Source organism: Athene noctua, chromosome 5, assembly GCF_965140245.1.
Source record: "Athene noctua chromosome 5, bAthNoc1.hap1.1, whole genome shotgun sequence".
Lineage (NCBI taxonomy): Eukaryota > Metazoa > Chordata > Aves > Strigiformes > Strigidae > Athene > Athene noctua.
In genome coordinates, this window is record NC_134041.1 from 59,443,505 (window position 1) to 59,469,877 (window position 26,373).

The 26,373-nt window shown below is 39.5% G+C and overlaps 1 protein-coding gene across 1 annotated transcript; it reads left to right on the forward strand.

Moving 5' to 3' along the window:
* The first annotated feature begins 401 nt into the window (after nt 1–401).
* LOC141961238 (pancreatic lipase-related protein 2-like) lies at nt 402–23,988 on the forward strand. The gene is made up of 13 exons (XM_074908039.1): nt 402–581; nt 11,666–11,714; nt 12,512–12,666; nt 14,257–14,382; nt 15,860–15,994; nt 18,289–18,397; nt 19,001–19,117; nt 19,198–19,320; nt 20,210–20,328; nt 21,104–21,233; nt 21,505–21,616; nt 22,670–22,837; nt 23,925–23,988. The coding sequence occupies exons 1-13, from the start codon at nt 402–404 to the stop codon at nt 23,986–23,988; spliced, it is 1,587 nt and encodes a 528-aa protein (XP_074764140.1).
* The last annotated feature ends 2,385 nt before the right edge of the window (nt 23,989–26,373 follow it).

Consider the following 26,373-nt stretch of genomic DNA (forward strand, 5'->3'; position numbering starts at 1 on the left):
AAATCAAATGTGCTTCATTTGTCTAGGGTTTTTAAGGACATACTGTGATTTGCATTCAGTCTTTTGCATTATTCAATATTCTGCAACACTACAAGTGCTTCAGAATTACAATACAAATTTAATTTAATACTCCTTAAGCATTTGTTCACTACAAAAATTATGCCAAAGGTAAATTACTGACAAAACCATTATAAAGCATTCAGCCTCGGTCCCTTTTCTCTCTCATGACACTCTTTTGGCAACGGGGTAAGGCAAAACAAACACACATGCAAACAAACCTCTTAAATCTTTTGTAGAAGGGAGCAGCAATAATAAGTAATCCAAAATACTAACTCTCCACTCCACTTACATGATCTGTGTTTACTTTATATGTAACATCAGAAAAATAATTTTAAGCGAAAATGTATGCTTGTCATAAAGTGATATGTGCAGGTATGTTAATGAGAAAACAAGGACCATTTTTGTCAGAGTTCTCCGATAACAGGAATACTCTATTCCATAGCCCAGCAGACTCTTCATTCCAAGAAGCACAGCCTATCAACATGTCCCTCATAAATATTTTTGAGCTCAGAACCGAAAGCGTAAGAATAATTAAAATTAATTAAATAGAACTAATAGGCAGAGACCTCAATGTTCAGTTTATGCAGCTGTGTCTCCTCCCACTTTTCATATTTTTTCATGCTACTCTAACATCTTAGAAAACATTGATAAAATCCTTGCAACTGAACCACAAAGTTTCAGGAATAAGCCTACCAAGTCTTTTTGGTCTTTAATCTTTTTAGAGAGGAAGTTTGACAAGGCTTTTGTACAGAGAACCTCCCCAGTGCCTCCATTCTGCCTTTAAGACTATCTCCTTTCTGATTATATCATCTTATAGCCCCATCACTTGCCAACATCTTTGCTCCATGGGAAACTCCATAATTTTCTCCAGGTTAAAATACATCAGGCATTGTTTTCTTCTCTAGATAACCTGTATTTCACATGTTCCCATATGATATATCAGGTTTTGTTTCTCTCTTCAGTCTCCTGTTTCCCCAAGAAAAGCTAATTCTTTTCTACACAGTTGTATTTTGATAAGGTTTTCTGACTTCTCCCTTTACATTTAATTTAGGTTAGAGTCTTTGGCATATCAGCAGTAAATTAATGATTACAGTGGCTCAGTGTCTGAGTACACACATCCTGAAGGTACTCTTGGTAGATCTGAGATCTGGTTCTAATTTTTTTCATCTAACAGTTGGTGTCATACCAATTACCCACCTGCCTGTAAGATCACATTGCCTGGGAGCAGATCTATTTTCCCAGCTATCATTCTTGCAGGGGCATCACTTCACTCCCTTCTCTTGCATTTCCTCCTGGATATTTTTATAGCAAAATCATTTACCTACAGTTCTCCCACTCTTTTCCTTCAGTGCAAATTACTGATTTTTCCTACAGCAGGCTCCAATTCTCAAGTGTGTGTCTGTTATATCGAAGGTAAAATAAAACCTTTGGAAAGTGATTTTGCTGAGACTTTAATGCAGTCCGGGTAGTCTATGCAACCCCTGGCTCTAACAGTTATGGTTGGCAGGCTCCTGGGACAGAAGCAAAAATGAAAATCTTTCTGCATTCCCAACATTTATTTGAGTTATTCTTCCAAAACCAAAGATGATTGGGGTTGTAGCTGCCGCTGGGAGGGTAAATAATTGCTCACTGACCTATCAGCAAATCTATCTACATGAGCTCTCTAAAACTTATGGCTCTTAGTCATCTTTTGTAGTAACACGATATCAGGGACTTTGTAATATCAAATAGTCTCCAAGCTGCTTTAAGTTATTCTGTTTCCCATAATTGGGAAGCAGAAGTTGATAGGATGCCCAAATCTATTTTCATGGCATATGTCCAAGATAAAACTGAGCCAAGAATCTGTTCTTTAACTATCAAGGATCTAAAAACTTCCGGAAAGAACATGCATCATCACCAACCCTCACACAAACAGAGCACGCCTACATGGCTGTGCTGCAGAAAAACATACCTCTCCTCCCAGCTACCAGGAGGCTGGATGGGGCAAGTGTCTTGCAACACCGGAAGCGTAAGCAATATGTGAAAATACAGGTTGGCAGTGGTGTCAGTCCCCTTTCCATCCTGTCATTTTTCCTTTTTTTGACACTAGGAAAGCTTGGGACCGAATGTAGGAGACATCCAGAGTCCTAGATGGCTAACTTTCTTCTCAACCACTGGTCAGAGCCATACTTTTTATCGATCTAAACAATCAAGATTTGAATTTGCCTTTCAATCTCCAAGGCAAATCTACAGTTATTCCCTCTTATTTCACCTGCTTCTTTCAAATAAGTTTAATATTCTAGCATGAATAGGAGATTCAGAACAATGGACTTCACTGTCTTCCCTTTAATTCTGCCTGTTACTTGTAAAAAAAGCCTGACGGTGTCTAATGAGTCCTCTCTGTCTTAGGTTATTTCCATCGTCTACTTTAAAATTCTCTCCTAGTGTTATTTCCTCTAAATGATACTATGCTCCATAAGTCTCCAGCTCACAAAACCAGAAGTTAACATTATCTTTGCTTGCTTTGACTGATTTAATTAACAGCACATATTATAGAAGGTCATAAATATTTATCATTTCCAATACATTCCTTTTATTGCTGTTGTGCAGTACTGGAAAGGATACGCTAAGGTAAAATGGTTTTGCCTCTACTGAATACAAGAATTTTTCACTTCACCAGAATGAACACATTGGAATTAGACAACAGAAATATCAAGAAAGTCTTTTATTCATGGCTCTGCTACTCAGAGGCTAAAAGTAAGATTCTCCAGGGAGGGGAGTGATCTTTGTCTATACATATCAGCAAATCTCTAAAGGATGGAATACACAAAGCTACTTCCAGATGACCTCCATCCAAGCTAAGAAGTTCATTAACCATCTTCAATTTAAAATTAAAATGATTGAGAAAAATGTTGCTTTTACAGTATTATTCACTTATCTTTCTTTGAAAGCCTCAGTAATTTATATATCACTGCACTTGAAACACAGGTGCTGAGATTCTATTTGAAGAACATGATTCTCAGTGAATGTTTTGATCCTCTTTTCCCTACCTATGTGAAGGCCGCTACTATCAGAATGCAGTTATGCTCTTGATAATTCTCAGGTCTATAAAACCACCTGGATTTGTTCACTTGCATATTGTCAGAAACAACTGCAAAAGCCAGCCCTTTCTTACTGTCCATAAAAAGCTGCTGTTCCTCTTAAGACGTAAAACCAGACACAGAAAAACTGACCATTTGTAAAAGAAGCTAGAGCTCAAACCCTACAACATGGGCTAGAAATTCTTTTTTGCTATTAATCTCAACTTGTTGTACTGGCCTACATTAACTTAATCTGCACCACTGTGTATTCCCTCTGAAATAAACAGTGACACTCTGGGTTGAAAATGCATATGGTCCCCCCGTATTGGCCAGGTTGCTGCTTATCAACATACAGAGCAGATCAAAAAGCGAATTAAATAAGTTAATAAACTTTTATTCTTGCCAAATGCAGTTTTCAGCTAGTTGTGTACATTTGTCCCCGGAGGAATTCTTGAAAGAGTGCACTTGTGTTTGAATTTGTAACTACTGCTGGGGGAGGCTCAGTGGCACTGTTTCACCACTCACACACAATGAACTGACTCTGTGGAAAGTACACCAAAATATTTGAGTGTATCCAGCAATCCTGGTCCACTAAAAAATAAATTTCAAAAGGGTCTGATTTTCACAAAAAGATGTTCAGCAATTTCTGAAGATGCTTCATCATTAATAGAGGCACCAGTTTCACTGGCTGCTTTCCATTTAACTTACATGTCAGTATTTTGACAAATGGGGTACATGACATTCCTTACCTCTTTTCTGTGGCTGCCCAACCTCAACCTCCACAGACTTATCTACTGAGCTACATCATTCTGAGGAGATACAGGTCCCATAACTGCTGACAAGTTTCTATCTTCCAGTCAATGAACATAGACTAGACTGTAGATAATTTCTTATTAGCTAGATCTGTTCTGCCTTATCGAAATTACATGTGTCTTCAGTGTAAGCAGTAATTAAATATGAGATCCCATCACTGACTAGCCACTGCTTCCTCCAGATTCCTCTGAGACTTCTTTCTAATGATTATTATCATATACGGCACTGGATTGTACCACTTTACCAAAAAGAACCAGCCCCAGATCCAAACATTTATGTAGGCGCCACATACTACAAGGAATGACAGACACTCTTGACTTAGTTTTTACAACGGCTAGGAGACTGAATGCATTATGTACAGCTCAGCATGCGGAAACAGATTTTTGGTGTTATTTCTCAAATTATATCTTCTCTCAGGAAATGCATGCATCTCAAGACAACAAACTGGCTTCTTGTATGAACCGCAGATTCAACCCAAGTTACTTCATGCCCTTAGGCACTTGAATCACTCCTTCATAGGGATGACAGTCGCTCTTACACAGTTGCCTGAACAGATGATTATGGCAGCACCCATCCTGTAGATAGCAGTGTAGTGACTTGAGGTCTTGCCCAGAAGCTGAAAGACCTGGGTTGTGACATAGTTGTGACCCACAACCTCCAGAGCACAGAAGAGAACCTGAGACTTACATGATGGACAAGTCATGAAAGCATTACAGAGAAAATGATGAATTACCTGATTATCATCATCCTATCCTCCTCCTACTGACACAATTCTGAATGAAAGTGGCTGTGGCTTTTCTGCTCTAGGTGGATCACAGTATTGTCAGTACATGCCAGTTATATTCAGAGCATGTTAACAGATAAGAGAGAGCTTGGTACAGAGACACCTAATCTGTGAATCTCACATGGCCTGAAAGGACATAGATTTGTCAAAATGGTAGTGGGTAGACAGAGCTTGAGTAACTTCACTAGAAAAAGCTCATAAATACTCAGGCATTCATAGCCTCCCTAAGTTGTAACACAATTTTTTCTTACTCTCCCCTCTTTAAAATAAGTTAGCCTGCTCTATGTAAAAAGTATAAACAGGCTTGATTATATGAAAATGTACAAGGGCTTGCTTCAAAGGGGATGTACGTCAGACCGATAACAAGTAGATAGCTGGTGACTTCCAGCAGGGGACACAGAATGGCAAAATTTAGCTCCTGTTCTGAAATTCCCTGCAGAGGCAGCTCAGCCCATTGCCTGCAACAGGAGTTTACTATAACTGACTAACTCAGCTAAGCATGTGGACTGTTATGAATGTTACATACCATAAACCCTCTAAGGGCTAAAATGGCCTCATCGTGCTTTTCTTCAAACCCATAAAAACCTTTAAGAGGTAAAAATTTTGATGAGCTATAATAGATATGATGAGAGACAAGAAAAGGCAACATCTGTTATATCCAGCAATAAGGGTATCATTCTTACAAAGGTTCTCACTCACCCACACGAAGCCTATAATTAGACGCTGTGTGGGCAGGTCCGCACCCACCGCTGTGGGACTGATTCCAAGTGAAAAGAGCCGGTAGCAACCAGGATTTGACAGGGAGCTGGCTGAACGGAGCTTGCAAAGCAGCAACCCTTTCTGCATTCAGAGTGGTAAGTGGCTGAAAACTTGGTAGGGTTTTTGGGCAAGTGTCCTTACTAGCTGCTGGTTGGGGCTGGAGGACTGTAAGGACTCCTGCTTACAAAGAGACAGACTGAATGCTATGGCCTGAGTCAACAGGTGAAAAGCAAACAGCAGCACTCAGACATCCTGAGGAGACCCTGGCAGCAGCTACAAGGCTTAAAACTTTTCAATTCCAGGAAATCCCCGTAGGAGATGAGAATTTCTGGGCTGTGATAATGTAATGCAGCCAGGAAGACAGGGTGGATTCAGCGGTGCTAAGGTAATTTAAGACTGAATACATCCCTATGTTTTTAAAGGAAGAACAAAATGACGGTATTTGCACATGGAATCTGGACACTTTTTTTTTTTAAGGGAAATGAGAAAGCAAATAACAGCTGAAATGAAAAAGGAGTATAAAATATGCCATAAAATCAAGCATTATCAGGAGCACTAAAAATTTAAAGGGAGAATGGAAGTGGGGAAGAATTACAGAGCTGTTATATGAAAGAATGTGGCAAAGGAGATGCATTTTGGTAGGCTCCTATTTAGAGAGAAAATTGAATAGTCATCAGCAAGGGTTATTCTGTACTTCAGAAATGGCAAAAGGAAAATAGTGTTAGAGTTGACTAAATTTAACAGTAACCTAATCATGAAGAGAAAGAGCGAAGGTCCTCCTGGAAAGAGAGACAAGTGGCCAGATGGTGGCTGCAAGTCAGATGAAGGCTCCCTAGTTAGCACAGAATTGGCACAGCCACCTCCCCAAACTGAATCATGTTTGTTGGTTTCTTTATGATGCTTGTAGTCAGATTAAATGATCATAATTGTCTCTGTAAATTTAAATGTATGAATACCAGTGTAGGGTCAAGGTGAGAACCCTATTATTTAGGAAATCAGAGCAGACACTACACGAAGTCCTGAAGTGGGAAGCCAAGGACTTGATATTTAATAGGTTGCCTTTGCCATTATCTCACAGTTTCTTTACAACGTTCACCATTTCTAAGCAACCGACCTAAACACCTTAAAAGCTCTAATCTGATTGCATCCTCCAATGATGAATATACGTACAACTTTGCATACTTACTAACCTTTTATTGGAGTGCTTCCCACATTAAACACCTCAAGAAAAGAATTTGCATCACTGAGTCATTATTTCGAGTTCAGTTTAAGAGGTCACAAGATACTCAGAAAACTCTATGACCGCAGACCTGACATTTGTGAGTCCTGCTTTGCCTTGGTTACTACTTCGTATTGGGTGGTTTGGAGAAGGACATCTACAAAATGTTCTGGACATCTTTTCTCCACTATAAAATTGATTTATCTAATGTTAAATTTCTGGTTTTCAGAGCTGTTCAATTAAGATCAGTTTCCTCCTGGAGAACTTAACTGCATGCAAAAGTTGGTGATCCAGCAAGAAAGGAGACTGGCTAAAGCCAAGATGCTCTTTTATTTATTATTACTTGTTATTATTACTTGTTTGTATTGAAGCAGTGCCAAAGAGCCTTCATCCAGAATCATGACCCTACGATGGGCTAGTTATGGGGAGGAGCTGGAGGTGAAATTAAGTCTTTTAGCAATTATGCTAGTTACTCTGCTACCTGAATTACATCTTATGACCAGCACTTTGTCTGGTACTGCGCACACCAGTTTTCAGTATTTGATAGTCTGAACAAATAACCTGGCTGAGCTACCAAACAGGGACTGTCCCTACAAATGATGGTATTCTTTTTTACACTTGTGAAGAATGGGCTGAACAACAAAATTATATTCAAACAAACAAAAAAATTTTAGTGTACTTTCAGATATTTGTATATGCAGAAACACATACATGATCCTTTTTTATGAGGCCTAAAGATACTATTGTAATTTTTTCATAGGTTTCTTTTAGCATTTTGGGCAATGTTACAATGCCTGGGGGTGCAGTTAGCAAATGTTCTCTAAATGCCTCAGGCTCAAAGCCATGCAAGGATTTGCACGGTAGCAAGAACTGAGTTTGTAAATCCAGGAGTCACCTTCTAGTTCTTTACTCGTTGTAGTCTGAGATGCAAGAATTACTCAATTTTTAATCTACTTAATCCATGCGTTTAATTTTTAATCTACTTAATTGTTGTAATAGTGCATGTATATAATTTTAATTTCTTAAGCAAAATATCAAGTAGCAGAACAGATCTTATTAATACCTAAATATCATGAGACTTACAATGTTGATCTTATACGAGTGTCATTTTAGTCTGGCATGTCATGTAAATGAATTCAATTACACAACTTAATCTTTTAACAGTTTTTCACAATTTTTCTCTCATGACTGAGTACCCTTTGGGGACTTTCATTATTCTGCCTCAGGCTGATACTGGACTGAAACTCCACAGGTCTGAAATTCCTCAGGTCATTCATCCGATGTTTTTTACCTGTCAGTATATCACGTTTTCTTCAAACCATGTCTCTGGAATTTTCTTACTAATTAATAAATTAACAAAAAATTGTCAATAGGTTGGGGGGGTTTTTTACAGCTTTTTTATTTTTTTAAGGATTTCAGCTACCAAAGTCCAATGATTTTAAAACATCTAGTTCCAGCAGCTCTTCTACAGCAGATCTAGAATTATTGTCTGAACAGAGCATCACCATGAATACTTTTTTTCTGGTCTGAACATCAGCTGATTTTGGTAAAGACAGGAAAAGTGTAAACATTTCACTTCAGCTGCATGATTGCATTTTGCTCCATTTTATCTAGAAATGGACCAGAAACACTGCACCTTTTTACTCCTTCCATGCATTAAATATTATTCCCTCTTAATTCATGTCTTAATTTCACTGGCCATAAATGCACATGTTGGCATTGCCATTTTCCTTATGAAATATCTGCGACTTTCAGCTATTAATTCCCAGTTACCAATATTTCTGGTTTTTGTCCTCTTGTATTCTTTCAGTTTCTTTCACTTTACCAAGCTGCCTGTAGGTTGTTAATCCGTTTTCTATTACTTTTTTTTTTTTTTTCAGCATAAAGCTATTGAATCTTCATTAAAGAAAACAGTGGCCATTTTGTATCCTGTTACTGCTCACCAGGAAGAGAGAGAAGAAGGGTGATAAGAGAATAGTGAGTAAAATTCTTAGTAATTAGATTAATAACATACCTTGGTTTAAATTTTTTTTAAAAAAAATCTGTTTACTGCAGTGAGATTATTAGCTTACAGATGCTGATAATTAAAAAACCTTAAGATTTGGGCTTGTTTCTCATGAATACACTGTGTGTGTTTGTGTGCATGTCCTGAGAAGGGTGTGTGGGTACATGTGTGGGACTTAAAAAATAAACTGTTGACAGTCATTATACAGACTTTCTCATATCTCAGAAAGCATCTACTAGTGGCCCACGAATCACAGGTTGAGCAACAAGGGCTTGCTGGCCTATTGTGAAGGAAAAATACTGCTCCAGTGTAGGTTTTACACGTTAGGAAGTCACTCTATGAACATTTACTACTTCTTTTTTTTTTTTTTTTTTTCCTCTGAGCTGAACAGCAATTTAGAAATATTTAGTGCAGGTTTTACTTCCAAAGTGCACGTCCTCTGTCCATTGAGTACAACAACTGAGCTCAGCAGTCAGCAGTCCTCTTGCCAGCAATACTGGCTAGGCATTCACAAACAAGTCATTCCAGTTCCTCTTGTTCAGCACTAAGCCTCTTTAAATGCCCAGTGAAAGAATTTTCCCCTGTCAAATGGTATGCTGCTTCAACTCTTTTTACAAAGATATCATTTCTTAACACCTTTATAATATTTTTTCCATTAACATAGACTAATATAGAAAACCTACCCACTAAAAAGTTATCTTCTACCCAAACTATCTCTCTCTTAATAATAGAATGAACCAACATTCCCCCCAAAATAAAAAAAAAATACAAAATTTCTGCATCTTCCATTATTTACCTAGTTACATATTCATTTCTATTTTCTGCCTTCAAAGGAAGGACCTCTGAAAGAAAATGACTCATCACTTTTATTTGGCAATAAGCTCCCACATTTTCTAAAATCATTACTCATTATCTGCCTTTCAGATTTTGTATCTGAAAAGAAGTTCTACTATATTTCTTGCTCTTGTGTTCTCAACATGGACTATACACCTCCTGTGTATGAGAGCTCTGCATTAAATATAAACAAATCCTACTGAGCTCCCCAATCCATTTGATGAGCCACAGCTTCTCTGATTCTTTCTTGTACTGTCATCAGGTTCCCATCATGATGATGGGTACTCTGTGACAGCTATTGACAGATACTCTTACTGCTAGACTTCCTCTTCACTTTTCACTCTTCTCCAGTCTTCTCTGTTAACTACATCAATGGATATATTAGGCTGAGGAACAGAATTGCATTTCCAAGGAAATTTCACGATTCCTCTCAGCTCTTCACTTTGCAACTCCAGCTCACTGCTTATTCAGCCTTGTTCCTCTATCACATAAACAACAAGCTATTATCACAACAGGGACTTCAGGAGTTGATTAGAGTGCTCAGAGACACACTCTGTGTACTCTGACCTATCCCATCTGGCTTGGTTAGAAAACCACGTCATTACAGCCAAGTAATCCAACTTCTACTAAAAAAAAAGCGCATAGGTGGATCACATATGCCTCCTGCCTGACATTTGATACAAAAGCTTCAAGGACAAATTCTGTGAAATTCCCAATTGTCTCTTGTTTTGGAGAGCATTTGGTAGTGTCAGTAGAGCACTGGTTTTCTAGCTTTCTCATGTTGCCAAATCTCTAAAAATATCCCTTGGAGACAGCTTCCCATATAACAAGATTATACTTACTAAATTTACCATTTTTCCTTAATTTCTTCTAATGAGCTATCTCAGTGGCCAGGGGTGACACCTCAAAATTTTTGCTTTACCAGTATGTTGAAAATGAGAGGCAGGTGCCATAGGAAACATCTAGAAGAAGAGGAAATTGAGAATAGTGAACAAGGCAAACAGGAAGGGAGAATAGTGAAACACACGGAACCCCTGCCATGGGAAAACCAAGTAAGTAAAGCGTAGAAGAAAGGAATCCAAATAAAGTCAGGGATATGAAGGTGCATAAATACAAAGAGCCCTAGGTAAAAGCAGTACAAACAGCCTGAAGATAGAATCATAGAATCATTTAGTTTGGTTGGACCTGATGATCTAAAAGATCTTTTCCATTATCCTAACATTGCCAAGTCCAGCACTAAACCATGACCGTAAGTGCCACATCTACACTTTTTAAATACCTCCAGGAATGGTGACTCAACCACTTCTCTGGGCAACATGTTCCAATGCTTGACAACCCTTTTGGTTAAGAAATTTTTCCTGATATCCAATCTAAACCTCCCCTGGCACAAGTTGAGGTCGTTCCCTTTTGTCCTATCCCTTGTTACTTGGGAGAAGAGACAAACACCCACTTCTCTGCACCCTCCTTTCAGGTAGTCGTAGAGCAATGAGGTCTCCCCTCAGCCTTCTCTTCTCCAGACTAAACAACCCCAGTTCTCTCAGCTGCTCCTCACAAGACTTGTGCTCTAGACCCTTCACCAGCTTTGTTGCTCTTCTTTGGACACGCCCAAGTAATTCAATGTCCTTTTTGTAGTGAGGGGTCCAAGCTGTCAAGCATGCAGATTTATCAAGTTACAGATATCACCACCTTTGTTCTACCACACCTCCCACCTATCTCCTCACAGCTGGAAAAAAACGGGACTTCGTGATCTGATTCATTCCCTCAGCAACCTGCATGCAGTATTGGCTGCTCAAGAAATGCAATGAACAGCAAAACTGGGTGGAGGGGAAGGGTCACCTCCCTCATCCTGCTGACAACACTCCTCCTAATGCAGTCCAGGATGGTACTGGCTGGCTGCCTTTGCTGCAACGGCACCTTACTGACTTATGGTCAATTGGTGCCCACCAGGACCCTCAGGTTTCTTCCCTGCAAAACTTCTTTCCAGATGATGGGTCCCCAGCGTGTACTGACCGGTATATGAGGTTATTCCTCTTCAGGTGCAGGTCTTTGCATTTCTCTTTGTATTACACTCTTTTTAAAAGGACAAATCACTCCAAATAAAATGCTTAACCTATATATTCAATTTACTTTAGGTGGTTGGAATGTGGATTCTTGCATTTTATGTCCTTGGCACAGTAGCAGGTGAGACACTGTATCCATAAAAACTACCACTAGAGGGTGAATTCAGATGAAATAATATATAGGAGATGATGACTGGCATTTTCCTTTACATTGAAGTTGTAGCATGATTTGCAGGTCATTGTATGACAACGTCTATTACTGTGCATAGAACTAATGTTAAAAGGTTCTGCTCTGTTTAAATTTTATTACTAAGAATACAAGAGACATAACGCTGTGCTGAAAATTCATGCAGAGGTTTGGACACACGTCCTACTTCTATCAAGACAGTGCATGAGCTGTCTTTACATGACTACTGTATTCAAAGAACTGCTCAGCAATAGGGTGCTTTGCACAACAGACAGTGATAAAACATAAGTTGAGCATGAGCAAGAGACCCATTTGATCTAGAAAAAGCTACTATACTGAAGGAAATTGTTTCATTCACAGTACGAGGTTACTGTGTAGATCTCCTTCATTCCTACAAACAGACACACAATGCTTTGGAGTAGGAAGCATGTAGGAGCAATTTTAACAAGCACTTCTTAAAAGACTTTTTAAAAGAGAAATTGAATTAATGCTTTACAAGACTAGAAAATGTTGTCAGTGGTCTTTACTTGGTTTATCCTCAAATTATTTAGCTCCCACTGTGTTACCTGCTTCAAGTAATATCCATAAAGGAAACAGGAATGAATCTCAGTTTCAAAATTAATCATAAAATGAAATCCTTAGTTTTCTGCTCTTCAGACTGTTGTAGTCTCAAATACATCATCAAGCATAAGAGAGTTCAACATATAAACAAGTTGTTTCTTCTACTCTAGGTAAAGAAGTCTGCTACTCAAGGCTTGGCTGCTTTACAGATGACCCACCCTGGTCTGGGGTACCAGGGAGACTTCTGACAGGTTTGCCTGAATCTCCAGAACATATGAACATCAGCTTCTCTCTCTACACCAGAGAAACAGGAAATAACTCACAGGTGACGTTTATTTTTAACATCAAGAACTGGCTAAATATACAAATGTTTGTTAAGTTGTTAAAAAGTCTATGTTAGTCATCACAGGCAAACAAGTCAGAATAAGATAATTTGAAGGTACAGTGATGAATATACTTTTGGGGTAAAGCACAAAAAAGCATTGTGAATGAACTGTAGGAAACAACAGCTTTCCTGGCATTTTCCTGCACAAGACCACCTTTTGTACGCCTTTAGGTCTCTGAGGAAAGTTGAAGACTCGTTCAAATAAACAGCCTTCTGGGAATTCAGATAGGAGAGCAAATGCTGCTGTCTCACAGGGAAGCTGAGCTAGGAAGATATGTGACTTTAAAAAATAAAAGTCTGAATAAGGTTGATTTTATGCAATTTCCAAGCCCACATTCCACCTTGAAATCTCAGTGACTTTACATTTTTATCTGTGTCTCTGCACCCTGAAAATAAGACAGAACTACTCAAGTTGCTTATGCCCTGAAATACTGAGCAGAGCAATGTGGAGGAACCTGTAAAATCAGGAGCTGGGACCACATTCAGCAAATACTTATGAAGCTGCTAAAGCCCTTCCAGGCTCCCGAACCCACTGTCCCTGACCTGTGCAGGGATATTTAGGATTCCTCTGGCATGAGCTGTGATGTCATCACCGCTGTTGCAGACATTATTGCTTGCAGCAATCCTGAGAATCCAACTCAGGCTCTCTAAGGATAAGAGGTTATACCTGTAATAAACTTCTACAATCTGCAGAGCAGGGACATGTGAGCACACAAGATACATTCAGAAGCAGTTTACTCAGCATTTCTGTTGTTGATAACGTAAGTCGAAATACACCTTGCACTACTTCTTGGCCACTAAACTTAAATGTATCTGTGATCTAGGGCACAGCCCTTCTACACCCAAACTCCCTGAGCTCACATCACAGTCCCTGTATTTGTCTGAAAACAATACAGATGGTCAGAAATCATTCTCAGAGAAAAAGGAAAATAAATAATTAATCAGCTTGCAGCAATGCTTGAAGAGCAGCTTCACCCCTATTCCACACAGTTCTGGCATGAAATTCTTTCAGCCTTTCTGGAGTAGCTAATGATAAAAACAGGCATGGAAACATCACCCGTCAAAAAAGAAAAAAAAAAAAAAAAAAAAAAAAGTCTTGCTTAGATGCAGAGCAACATGTTGAAGCCAAAGGTGATGCCAGTAAAACAGCAATCAGAACCGGGAGATGTGGGGCCGGTGGGCTGCTCTCTGTAGGAACTCACCCAACTCAGGCCAACAGGCATCGGTGAAACACTGTGGCCCTTTTAGGTTGTTTCATATCCTGCATAAGGGGGTTCTTCCTATGTTAAGCCAAATAGACAGGAGCAGCAGAAACCACACAGGCAAAACTTCTTTGAAAACCATAGTGCAACTAAGAAAGGTGAGATACAGGGGTTCCTGAGTTCCAAAAATCACAGACTTCGTCCATTCAAGGTAGTCCCTTGAGTTCTACAGAGGAGATGACCTGGATGACTTTTTTTTAAATGTTTGAAAGTATGAATAGATAAAACTTCTTTTTTTCCTTTTTTTTTTTTTTTTTTTTACACACAGGTGATCTCAGCAATAAACTCCTCAACCATCCAAAAGTCACATTTTTCCTCACGTAGAAATACCTCCTTCATCATTCATGGATTTGGCAGCACTGGAAAAAAAGGCTGGGTGGTAGAAATGTGCTTGGTATGAGAGAGTATCCTCTGATTTTTATCAGCAATTGTTAACTACAATCTTTCAGTGTCCTTCAGACACCGATGTTCACCTTCCATTTTGCAATTAGGTAGTAGCAGATACCAATCAAGAAGTAAATGTCACAAAATCCAAAATATTCCCACTCTGGAAGATGCAGCATAGTCAAGGCTTCTTAGTCATCTCTGACATTATGCTTCTTCAGGGTTTCCATCCCCAAACCCTGCAGATCAGATCAAAGCAATAAACTGAACACAGATGTCCCCAGCCTCTACACCAGTGTCAGGATATCAGAATAGACACACCAGTTCAGTGCTTCTCCCATTAGGACCACAGAACTGTCCTTCTGTCGAAAGGCCTTCCTGAGTTGCAAAGCTCAAGCTTTAGTGTACAAACTCTATTCTGGTTCATCACTATTCAGTTCTAAAAAATCATTAAAAAAAAAAGGAAAACCATCAACAAAAAAAAAGCGCTTTTTGTTTGATTAGAGAGTGTAATGAAATAAGGATTTCAGATATGAAATGTGGAAGGTACCACAAAACCAGTACTAAGTGTACTATGTCAGTGACAGCCTTGGCTCTGATAGATAAGCAAAATCTACTCTAGTTTCTGCTTCTTCCACCCTGGCAGAGAAAAGGACAAGAAAAAAAAAAAAAGTCCACCACTAAATAATAAGTTGCAGATCTGCAGCGTTATTTTGGTTCATAAATCTATGAAAACTTTTAATCTAGAATATTAAATTTCAGTTTTTGTCATTTGAAATGAAGCAGCAATTCTATCTGCTTCTCCACACTACATGTTCCAGGATTCCAATCCACTACCTCTTCAAGCTTCTGTTTTCCTCGTCATTCACCTTTAGCTGTTTATCATGGATTAATTTTTGTTTCCACTCCTTGTTCTTTCTCAAAAATTAAGTGAGCCTTAGTCACAGAAAGCTACAGCTGTAGACTTTAATACACAGTTCTTCCTGTGGAAATACCACTGTTCTCCACAAGACTGTGACCAGTACTGAAGCAACCAACACGTTAGCTTTCTTTGCTGAAAGAGAAACTTTCTACTCTACTCCAAACCTTTACAGTCTGACATGACTTTCTCAGTTTTAAAGGCACTTGGTAAATAAGTCTACTTCCTATGCTATTCAGTTAAACTACCAACATCCCTCAAAGAAGTCACATACTGCACATAGAAACTACTATGCAGGTGTGTGGCTTTTCCAAATTATTTGAAATACCTATACAAATGGTTTATAAAGCAAAATATTTTATTACTTTTTGGCATAGGTTGTTACATTCTGTTTTGTAAGAAGACATGTATTTCAGTGTGGTACGAGCTACAGAGAAGCTACAGAGAAGAGTCCTGTTTAGTAAAGAATGAAAAATTCTGTTATCATATTACCTTTCAATATTTATTCTGATTTGAGTCTGTTATTTTTGTCTCCTTAAATACTTTGCTTTATGTGTTCCCACATCAGCTGTTACTGGAAGTGGAAAACATCAACTGCATTGCTGTCGATTGGCAACAAGGTGCAAACGGCACCTACGTCAGTGCGGTGAACAACATACGCGTGATTGGGGCTGAGGTTGCTTATTTCATAAAAACTCTACAGGTAAACGACACAGATTTAGCACCAGCAACTCTTAAGTGAATGTAGTGGGGTTATGACGTTGCTGCTTTGATTTTGAACCTTGTCTGGTATGATCAGACAGTGCTTTAGGAAGAGCTGTGCAGTGCATGCAGTTGAGATCCAGCTAATTGTACTAATTATCAACTCTAAGGACTTCTCAGTCACAAAAGACGCGAATTAGGCTCATGTTGTTGAAAAGAGGTGCCAATTAATGAAAGACCAGTAGGTGGCAACATTTCCATATGATGATACAGTCAAGAAGCCATTGAATGGAATTGAGACAAGGCCTACAAGTTCAGCGTTTGCAAGTTTTGCCAGCATTATATACGAGTGCTACAAGTAAATTAGTATCTCAGCACCACTGAAACGAGCAGGAGCTGGCTCACTTGATAACGCCTTATTTGCTGGCTACAGGCACGATAAACTGTCCAGTTGACCTCTAGTTGTGAAATTCATGATCCTGAAGGCAAGGGTTCACATTTACACATACAGTGCAGAACTGCTCAGTTCCAAGGTTTAAGAGTATCAGCATTGCTCGCTGATTTCAGAAGGACTCATGAGTACTTAAAACTGCTGAAAACCAGAACCCTGCCTGCTTGTGGACTTGATCCTGATCAGGAGGTGTTCATCTTAAAGTCCTGCAAGAGACCGTTCAGAGCCTACAAGTCAAAGTGTCAACTTTGCAAGTGCCTGAGCATCAAAAAACACTTCCCCAGAATCCGTTGGGGTAAAACCTACTGCTGCTACATAGGAAACTCATATCCAGCCTCTCATGTTTGCTTCTCTAACATTCTTCTTTGTATACAAATCCTGAAAAATCAGGTCACCTGAAAATGGGTTCATTTTCTCATTTAGTATCTCTATTACTGCACCTTTTGCAGTCTAGGTTTCTCTTTCTTCCATTACAAACATGCATGAGTGATCCTTAGACTTTCTTGTCTTTTCCCCAATTTACAAACTTCTAGAGTTTGACTTTAGGAAAAGTTAAGTGGCATTGTAAATGGAACTACTGCAGTAAAATGTATTCAGAGGAATCTGCTGTCTAATAGTAAAGGTAGACAGGCCAATACTACACATCATCTTTTATTTTGGTACACGTGTGACAAAAGAAAAACACACTTATCGAAAAAAACTCAAGCAATTAACAACCAATCCTTGTTGTATTTGGTCACTACAAAACCCAGGAAATCTCTGGATAAAACATGACCCCTGCATGCAGCCTACACGAAGGTGGAAATGGGGATTAATCACCAACACGTGTGTAATATCTCAGCAGTGCAGGTCTTGTACAGGTGACACTTGGAAAAGAGGAGAACTCACACCACCTAAGCCTGTCAGTGCAAATATTATTGAGTGATATGATCATCTATTCTAAGCAGACACATGAAGAATAGATGTGATAAAAAAGGGCTCCATAATAGTGTAAATAAACAAAAAATAAGATCATTTTGATGGAAGATTAAATTAAGGGTTAACCTAAATGAGAAGGTTTGTATTTTGTCACCAAGGGTAAATGAATACAGAAACCTTATGCCAACACTACAACAGCAAATCCATCATCACTAGGCATTAAAATTCTAGATTGGATAATTTTATATCAACTCTTAGTGTAATTTAAACAATAACTAACTCAAGGAACTCACACCCTGTTCTCTTTGCCCCACCTGGAGTACTGCATTCAGGGCTGGGGCCCCCAACATAGGAAGGACATGGACCAGCTCCAGTGGGGCCAGAGGAGGCCACGAAGATGATCAGGGGCTGGAGCACCCCCTGTGAGGACAGGCTGGGAGAGTTGAGGGGGTTCAGCTGAAGAGAAGGCTCTGCGGAGACCTTAGAGCGGCCTCCCAGTACTTAAAGGGGCTGCAGGAAAGATGGGCAGGGACTCATGACCAGGGGTGTAGGGATAGGAAAAGGGGTAATGACTTCAAACTAAAAGAGGGGAGATTTAGATTAGATCTAATGAGGAAATGCTTCCCTGTGAGGGGGGTGAGGCCCTGGCACAGGTTGCCCAGAGAAGCTGTGGCTGCCCCCTCCCTGGAAGGGTTCAAGGCCAGGTTGGACGGGGCTTTGGGCAACCTGGGCTAGTGGAAGGTGGCCCTGCCCGTGGCAGAGGGTTGGAACTGGATGATCTTTAGGGTCCCTTCCAACACAAACCATTCTGTGATTATACAAAGTCAGTCTAGATGCTCCCAAAGGCCCATAATGTAAGACACCCTCTTTGCTTGTTATTTAAAGCTTGTGTTCTTGTCTCCCACCACCACCACCTTAACGATCAGAAAATCTTCAAATACTCCCTTCACAAAATCCATCTAATTGGCCACAGTCTGGGAGCACATACTGCCGGAGAGGCAGGAAGAAGGATCCAAGGCATCAGACGGATAACAGGTAGGCTATTCACCAAGGTGCAGAGCACATTTCTAATGGGAAGAAACTTGCAACATACTGGTCTGTAGACTGGAATTAAATTATTGGCAGTGCTGGTAACACCTTGCATGAGAGCAGGCAAACTTTATGCTTCTCAGAAACAAGGGTAATTACTACATCTTCTTTCTCTAGCTTGGTTATAAACTCTTTAGTAGAAGGACAAACATAATTAATATGTTTGTAACATTACTGTCATTCACTGAGTTACATAGCACCTTACACAAAGACAAAGCAACATACCAAGAATCTTTAGTTTTTCCTACTTGTAAAGCTTTACAGTCCAGTAATAACCTCACAGGTAATAAAATGTCTCCTTCATAGTAATACAATGCCATTATATAGTCTATTGGAAAATGTTTTACTTCTGTTGCAATAAGTTTGCAGAAAAGTTCACAAAACCATGTTATTGCACTTTTTTTTCAGTTTAGCTTTGAATTCACATCACTATTATTTAACATGCCTCATACAATATTGAATACCTAATTTTGTAAGCTGACAAAAGACACATTAATATGTGCAACACTTCTCTCCCTCCCCCAACCAATAAATGTGGGGTCTTTTTAGGCTTAGACCCTGCTGGACCTTATTTTGAAGGTACTCCTCCTGAGGTGAGACTGGATCCTTCAGATGCAGACTTCGTTGATGTTATTCACAGTAATGCTGCTCACTTTCCTGCCATAGGTGAGTGTTCATGTGCAAGTAAATATTCACAGGGATGGATACGTCACCAAGACACTGACGGCACCACATGTGTATCTCAGGGCTTGGAATGTATAACACCACCGGTCACCTGGACTTTTACCCAAATGGAGGAACTGTGATGCCTGGATGTGCTGATTTAATACCCGAGATGAAACTAAGTGATTTTGAAGTTATCATTGCAGGTAAACATACATTCCCATCATGCATAGTACTTTTATTTTCGTTCAATCCTGCAAGGCTAACTGTGAAAATAACTGTCTGTTTGGGAGAAAACTGCAAAACAAAATTGATTTTTGCCTATTTACTCATAAATTAGAAAAGAAAATAAGAAACAATAAAGGCCGCATCACAACAGTGCTCCCCGGGAAACACTGTAGTGAAGGAGGTATAATACAGGCCTAAGCTTTTCTTCTGTAATTTGAAATTGGACATGCAGTACATAAAAAGGCAGGGAACAGAGAGTCTGCAAGTCCAACAACCCAACAGCCCCAGCTGGAGATCTTCCAGGCTGAGACAGGCCAGTGTCATGACCAAACCTGTGGTATGACACCACCACCTTTGTTTTCTTGCAGATGCTGCAAAGAGCATCTGACACCCATAAGGCATGAGTTAGGCAAAACCACTCGGCATTTCCAGGGACTGTACACACCTCACATCTCCACAGACTTCAGAGAGGTTGGCAGAAGGCTCATGGATTCTCCTTGCTCTATTCAGCCTTTTAGAATTGTAATTAATATAATCTTGCTGTGACATCTCATATTTATGTGTATATATATATATATACACACACACATACACAGCCATCTTCTTAAAAGGGACTAGTATGCCATAGCAGACCAATGCATCTCACTTAAAATCTTGGGGTAACAGGCACAGAGTTCTCCAGATAAAGCACAGACAAAACAGTAAATTCTACTGCAACTAGAAATGTGCAAATTCAGATGAAAAGTGATTAGAGGACCCCACTGCTGTTCTGTTCCATGCCTTGGCTGTTTCCATGGTAGGGCAAGGACTACTCTTGTACACAACAAGAGATTATTTCACAGATGCTCATAAACTTTGTTCCAACAGATGCTACAATCATCGGGGGATGTCATCACTCACGTAGCCATGAGTTTTATTTTGAAAGTATCCTCTATCCCACCGGATACCTTGGATATCCCTGTGAAACCTACAAATCCTTTGAGTCAGTAAGTATAATGGGTCAGGAATGGGTGAGCTGTAAATAAAATAACCCGGGTTTCTACATTCACAACAGGTCCTGCTACATGCACAGAGCATTTGGATGCTGGTTGCTGTGCTCTCATGGCATGGTTTGGCAGGAGGAACCGCAGTGAGGCACTGCACACAGTGGCTCCATCAACTATTCCACTCTGGAAACTGAATCCTGAAGCACAGATGATAACAAAAAATAGGAAAAAAAAAAAAATTAAACCCCATATAACTCTCATCCTAAACCTTTTTGCAAAGAGCACATAGGTTAGATGTATCTACCCTACCAATTCCTGGCTAGAAGAGGAGATGTTTGCAGCTTCCAAAATCATTGACTTCTCTACACTGGGCACTGATTAGAGCACCTAAATAAATGCTCTTGTGAATTTTGTTCCTTTTTTTCCCCCTTCCATATTGTGTTGCAAAATGGATGCAGGCAAGTTCCCTCCCACTGAGAGGGTAAAATTACCTTATATTTTGTCCTAGACTCTAGCTGAAAAATATTTGAACTAGGAAGTTTCAGACCATCATCTACACAGGTATTAAACCTGCTCGTTCCACACCCACTTGGTATGTATGGGTGCAGAAGCCATTATCTGAAAAAAGTTTATCAGGTTTTGATGGTAAGATATGACAATATACAGCACTGCTACAGCTTTTCAAGATCAGAACAGCATCCTGAGCCTTAGTTTATTCAGAACTAGGATGGAAAAAAAAATACTCCTAATTAACTGCTTCTCTCATTTTCCCGAGGGAGACTGCTTCCCATGCTCCCAGGAGGGATGTCCAATGATGGGCCACCATGCTGACAGATTCCCAGCTAAATTGAAGAGGGTAAACCAAAAGTATTTTTTAAATACAGCAGCAGACCCACCTTTTGCTAGTAAGTGGAGGAGGTTTGTTACAGTTGATAATGTGTTTGAAAAATTATTGCCTTGCTGTGATTTACAGTCACACGCTTCTGTTGCTTCTGTAAGTGCCAACATCTCTGTCAAAAAATGCTACATTATTTATCAAAATTCAAGCTCAGCAAGTCTTTCATTGAGAACATGAATGAATTCCAGTTAGGGAAAAAATAACTTTCCAGTATACTAGCACGTCTAGATCTCTCATATCACTGACAATCTAGCTGTATTTTGCTTTTCTTCATGCAGCTTGGAGACAAAAAGTATTTGTCAAACTGTCTGGTGTGAAGAAAATGAAGGGGGATATAAACCTAGTGTTCCATGATACAGAGGGGAAAACAAAAGAATATGAAATTTCCAGGTAAGATAAATTAATATTTCCCGATAGCATTTAGTACTGCTAAGCTTATCTATCCATTATCCAGATATTTAAGCAGTGCAAACACTTATTTTGTGTTGCAGATGTTCTACTGAACATCAGATATGAGAAAAAAAAAAAAAAGTTATTCCATAGATAAGACCTGTAAGTGCAGACTGGTGGTTGCATAAAGGAAATGCAAGTCACTTCCTTTCCATGAATTATGTGATTTTACAATAAATTAGGAATACATTTTGATGGGAGAAGTGCTGTGTTTCTCCAAGTTGCTCTTAAAAAAACCAAATTTACACCTTTGGAATGCACATAATTCATAAAGTGCTCACCCATTACACATGTGCTTTAGCACTACTGCTCGCATGCTAGCGTGGCATCACACGCGTCAGCATACTCACTCCACATGCTGACAAGACTTTCTGCTCTGCCAGCATCTTGCTGTATGATCTCATGCAAGGCAATCCTGTGCCTGAACTTCTCAAATTTGCTAAGTGGGTACCTCCTTCCTCCCTAGGATATGTTAAAAGCCAACACCAGTATATAAATGGCACATTTATATAGTCTGACCAGTGAGCTTCATTCACAGCTCATATCATCTCCCACTGACTACCAAAACAGCAGCTCCCACTATCTTCTGCACCTGCTCTGAAACAAGCACTGCCACACGCTACCAGGCGTTCCCACCATCCTGTGTGCACGTGCGGACCAAAGCCTCACAGATGTTCCCAGCTCATCTATAAAATCTTCCCTGAAAATATCACCTGGAGGTTTTCTCAGCATACTTGGGCACTGGATGCCATCACAGCCTCACCTTATCATCTCCTGGTTATCTCCTGCCACATGCACATTTAAATTTTTCAGTATTATGTTTCATTCTCTCTCTGTTCAGAACAGAACACCCCAGAGTCCTGGCCCAGCATCCCGTGCTGTTACAAAGAACAGCAAAGGTGCAAATTTCAAAACCCAAATCTTGTGGAGAATGTGATTTAGTTCAGTAATCTCTAAATCTTTAAATTTAGTATTGCTATCTTCTATTTGCAGTGGAGTCCTCTCTCAAGACCAAGTTTATACAAAATACCTTGATGTTGAAATTAACCCCAAAAATACTAAAAAAATTGAATTTCTCTGGAATAAAGCCATATTTACTCTGCTCTGGGCAAGACTGGGAGCAGAAACTGTGCATATAATTCACGGAGAAGATGGACATGTGTAAGTATATCCCATTTACAGGTCAAAAGGAATGGGAAAGGAGTGCAAAAGCTCTGGGAGACAGGACTGAAAATGGTCTGAATTGGACACATGGTTTGCAATCAACAGCATGAATTTCAGTAATGACAAGATCTTATACTTTGGACAGAAAAATCAAATGTTCAAGTACATACCAGGGAATAACTGTCTGGAAAGGAATACAGCAGTGAATAATTTGGAATGTATACTGGCTTACCACAGCAAAACAATTACAAACCAAGATAAATCAGTCCTCATTCCCAGGTGCATTACCAGGAGTATAGTATAGAAGATCCAGGGAGTAATTATTCTAAACTGAATAACTGGGGAAAGAATATAACCAGAAGTGGGGTCATTTTCAAGTTTGGAGAGTATCCTTCAGTAACAAGGCACACAGACTGAAGCCTGGAAAAATAGGAGAAGAGATTTAGAAAACTTGATCTGTATAGAGCAGCTGAAGGAAATGTGTTTCTCAAAGAAAAGCCCAGAGAGGTATATAAAAACATACACATAAGCTGTTTGTGAAGAGTCACAGTCAACTACTCCATACATCCCCTGGGTTTAGGTCTATGTTTATTTGATGTATTTTACAACAGAAGAAATATTGTTTAAATTTTAGGAAAAACACTTCCTTATAGTTTGGCACTGGCATTGGATCATTTAGAAAAACTGATTAAATCACTTTCAGCTTGAGCTCCTAAAAAAAAAAAAAAAAAAAAAATAAGATGCAAAGCTTTGACTGGGGCAATCTATCTTAAATAATCTAAATAATGGGATTTTAACAAGACTCCTTTCTGATTTTTTTATCTAGAGCTCTATATTTGTGATTTTAGAGATTAATTTTAGCCATGTATTAAAACTCAGATTTTACAGCTGGTCCCTAAAAGAAGGAAATCCACCTTGTTATTGTTAGTATGCAAATGCTAATATTCTGTACAGCAGGTTTTAGGAAGGTTTAAACGGGATTATGGATTGAGCTAACAATCCTCAAGGTGACAGCTGACAACATTTCATTTTTCTTTGTGGGAAAATAGATAAATCTTGATTCAAGTATTTTCTTTCTTCTCAGGTCAACTTTCTGTGGCCATGGAACTGTGGCATATGGAGTTCCCCAGTTACTTGCACCTTGCTAGAGGTCACTGAGTACAACTGTTCCGTACACAGCAGCTGAGCAAACCATCAGTCTGGTGCATGGGAATGTTGGTACACAAGGTTATTAAAGCAAAAAAAAAAAAAAAAAAAAAAAAAAAAATCAAACTGCCTATTGCCTCCTTTATTTTTCTTTTTTTCAGTTCTTTGCAAACACGCTTGTCAATGTTTTTCTTGTTTTAACCAAATTTATTGTGCTTGTAACTATGGAAGCAACTGGAAAACATATATGCTAAAACCTATTTATAACATTGCACAGTCTTACTCTACTAGTGCCTCAAAGTAAGAACTGTTTCCCACCATATTGATAATTTGCCAGATTTTCTGTCTACCCAACCCTCTTGAGGCAGCACGTTACCTCAGCATGCCCCTGTGGCTGGGAACGGTCCCAAATGCCTCCTTTCCACAGCCCACACTATTGCTCAAAGCTTTCCAGCCCCACACAAGAGCCCTCATACGATGCTGTGGATGAGGCAGGAACAGAACCAGCCTATTTGCTCAGCAGGTCGGAATGGCCCTTTGTACACTGCACCTTCATGGAAGCAACAGATGGAGGCAAATCTCAGGTGTTCCCTGTTTTGGAAGAAACTAAATGGCTGAATCGCAGCACATGGCTTCTGTGTAATCTCAAACATGTACCTTTGCTGTGGCCACTGACAATCCTGAAGAGGAATTCTGACTCTGAATAACTCCAGGCTTTGCAAAACCTGGGATTGACTATCTCGCGTTGAAATGAACACTACTGCTCTGCAAAGCATGGTGCGAGTGAGCCACCTGGAGCTTTATTTTTCTAAGTGTAAAAAGCAAACTAAATGAATAGGAAGAGTTAATCATTTATCTATTCCCATTTCACCATGTTTGATAAATGATGTACAAGCACTTGGGCAGATAAACTTCTAAGAAATAGGAGTAGAAATACAATATTAAGAACATATTTATAATGAGTATAAATACCTGAACGAATTTTTTTTTTTTTTTTAAAGAATAACAGTCAATGTTGTAGCCTTGACTAAATACTAACCAAGCCTGTATGAAATTAGAAGCATTATTAAAAACAAGTGTGAGGTTCAGCCAAGACAGGTCTGAAGTCCCGAATACTGCAAGTCCACGGGGACTTGACAGGTGGCAAAGGAAGAGCGAACAATGGCAGGAAGCACCGCGCAGTGTCCCAGGAGAGCAGCACAGCGTCCTGCGGCACCAGAAATCCAGTCCTCTCCCCTCGGCTTGCTTCCTATTCCAGACTACAGCTTCTTCAGGACTAAAAAAAAACATAGCTGGGCCTTTATTTATCACTTTCTTTTTCAAAAGCTGTCTTGCTTCCAACAGCCCCTGACTGTGAGGCTGCAAGGACCAGACGGCTCCTCCAGGCACAGGGAGCAGCCTGCATCGTACTGAGGGACATGCATCCCAGCCCTACCTCTTCGTCCCACAGGAGAGCCAAGCAGCTGAAACCCATCTGACCATGGCCTAGGAAATTGTCTAGTTATTCAATTTGCCCTGTGTTATTACCGTGTTGCATAAGAGCAGCAGACTAACTATGATAAAAATCCTAACACGAATCTTTTCCACCAGCTCTTAAATTAAATGAGAAAGAATTTTCTCTCCTTGTTTTGTTAAAGCTTACAAATGTACTAGGGCATGTATTGATTCTCCTGTATCACTGATATGAACAGACTTACAAACTAAAATGCTACTTCAATTAAGGACAGGAGCACTGAACTCTAAAACTGTATCAAAGGTGATATTTTAGAAAAATTAAAAACTCTACTACTATTTAAAGAAACAAACCTCACTAGCATGGATGATAGCAGTGCAATACCTGTACACACACCTGGTATCCATTTGGTTGTTCCCAGAGGCAGAGATTAGGGAATGTCAGCTTTGCCAGGATATGTGTCCATAGCCAAAAAGCATAACCAAGCTTACAAATCTTCCCAGGTGAAGAGTTACCAGAGGTCCAACTTCTTCTTGAGTTCACTCACAACCTTCTAGAGATGAACACTACTAAGGGTTGCCAGACCTAGTCCTGTTCACTTGCACAGGCTGTTTTTCACCGTTTAGTTGATATCTCTAGTAGAACAACCTACTGAGCTCTGTAACATCACTACACAAAGCAGTCATGTCGCAATGTCTGGGGGAATTTTGTCTGTTGTGTGTATATCTTTCCAGTATGTTTTCTCTCAGTCCATCAGTCAGAGAAGGGCTTTCTCAAAACTTGGGTTACATGGGTAGTATAGAAACGACCGAAAGTTGTAGACATTCATCCTTCTACATCTTCTTCTTTCATCAAGGAAATGAAAGGGACAGCAGGAGGTCAGACTCTTTCAATACAAAAAGAAATACCAGGCCCACCAAGAAGTTTTCTTAAA

What these genes read in the sequence shown, in the direction of transcription:
- LOC141961238 (XM_074908039.1), top strand. Translation starts at nt 402, where the DNA reads ATGTATGCTTGTCATAAAGTGATATGTGCAGGTATGTTAATGAGAAAA. An exon ending in AGGCATCAGACGGATAACAG is followed by an intron (nt 18,398 to 19,000) that starts GTAGGCTATTCA and finishes GGGTCTTTTTAG; the next exon opens with GCTTAGACCCTGCTGGACCT. An exon ending in CCTACAAATCCTTTGAGTCA is followed by an intron (nt 20,329 to 21,103) that starts GTAAGTATAATG and finishes CATTTTCCCGAG; the next exon opens with GGAGACTGCTTCCCATGCTC.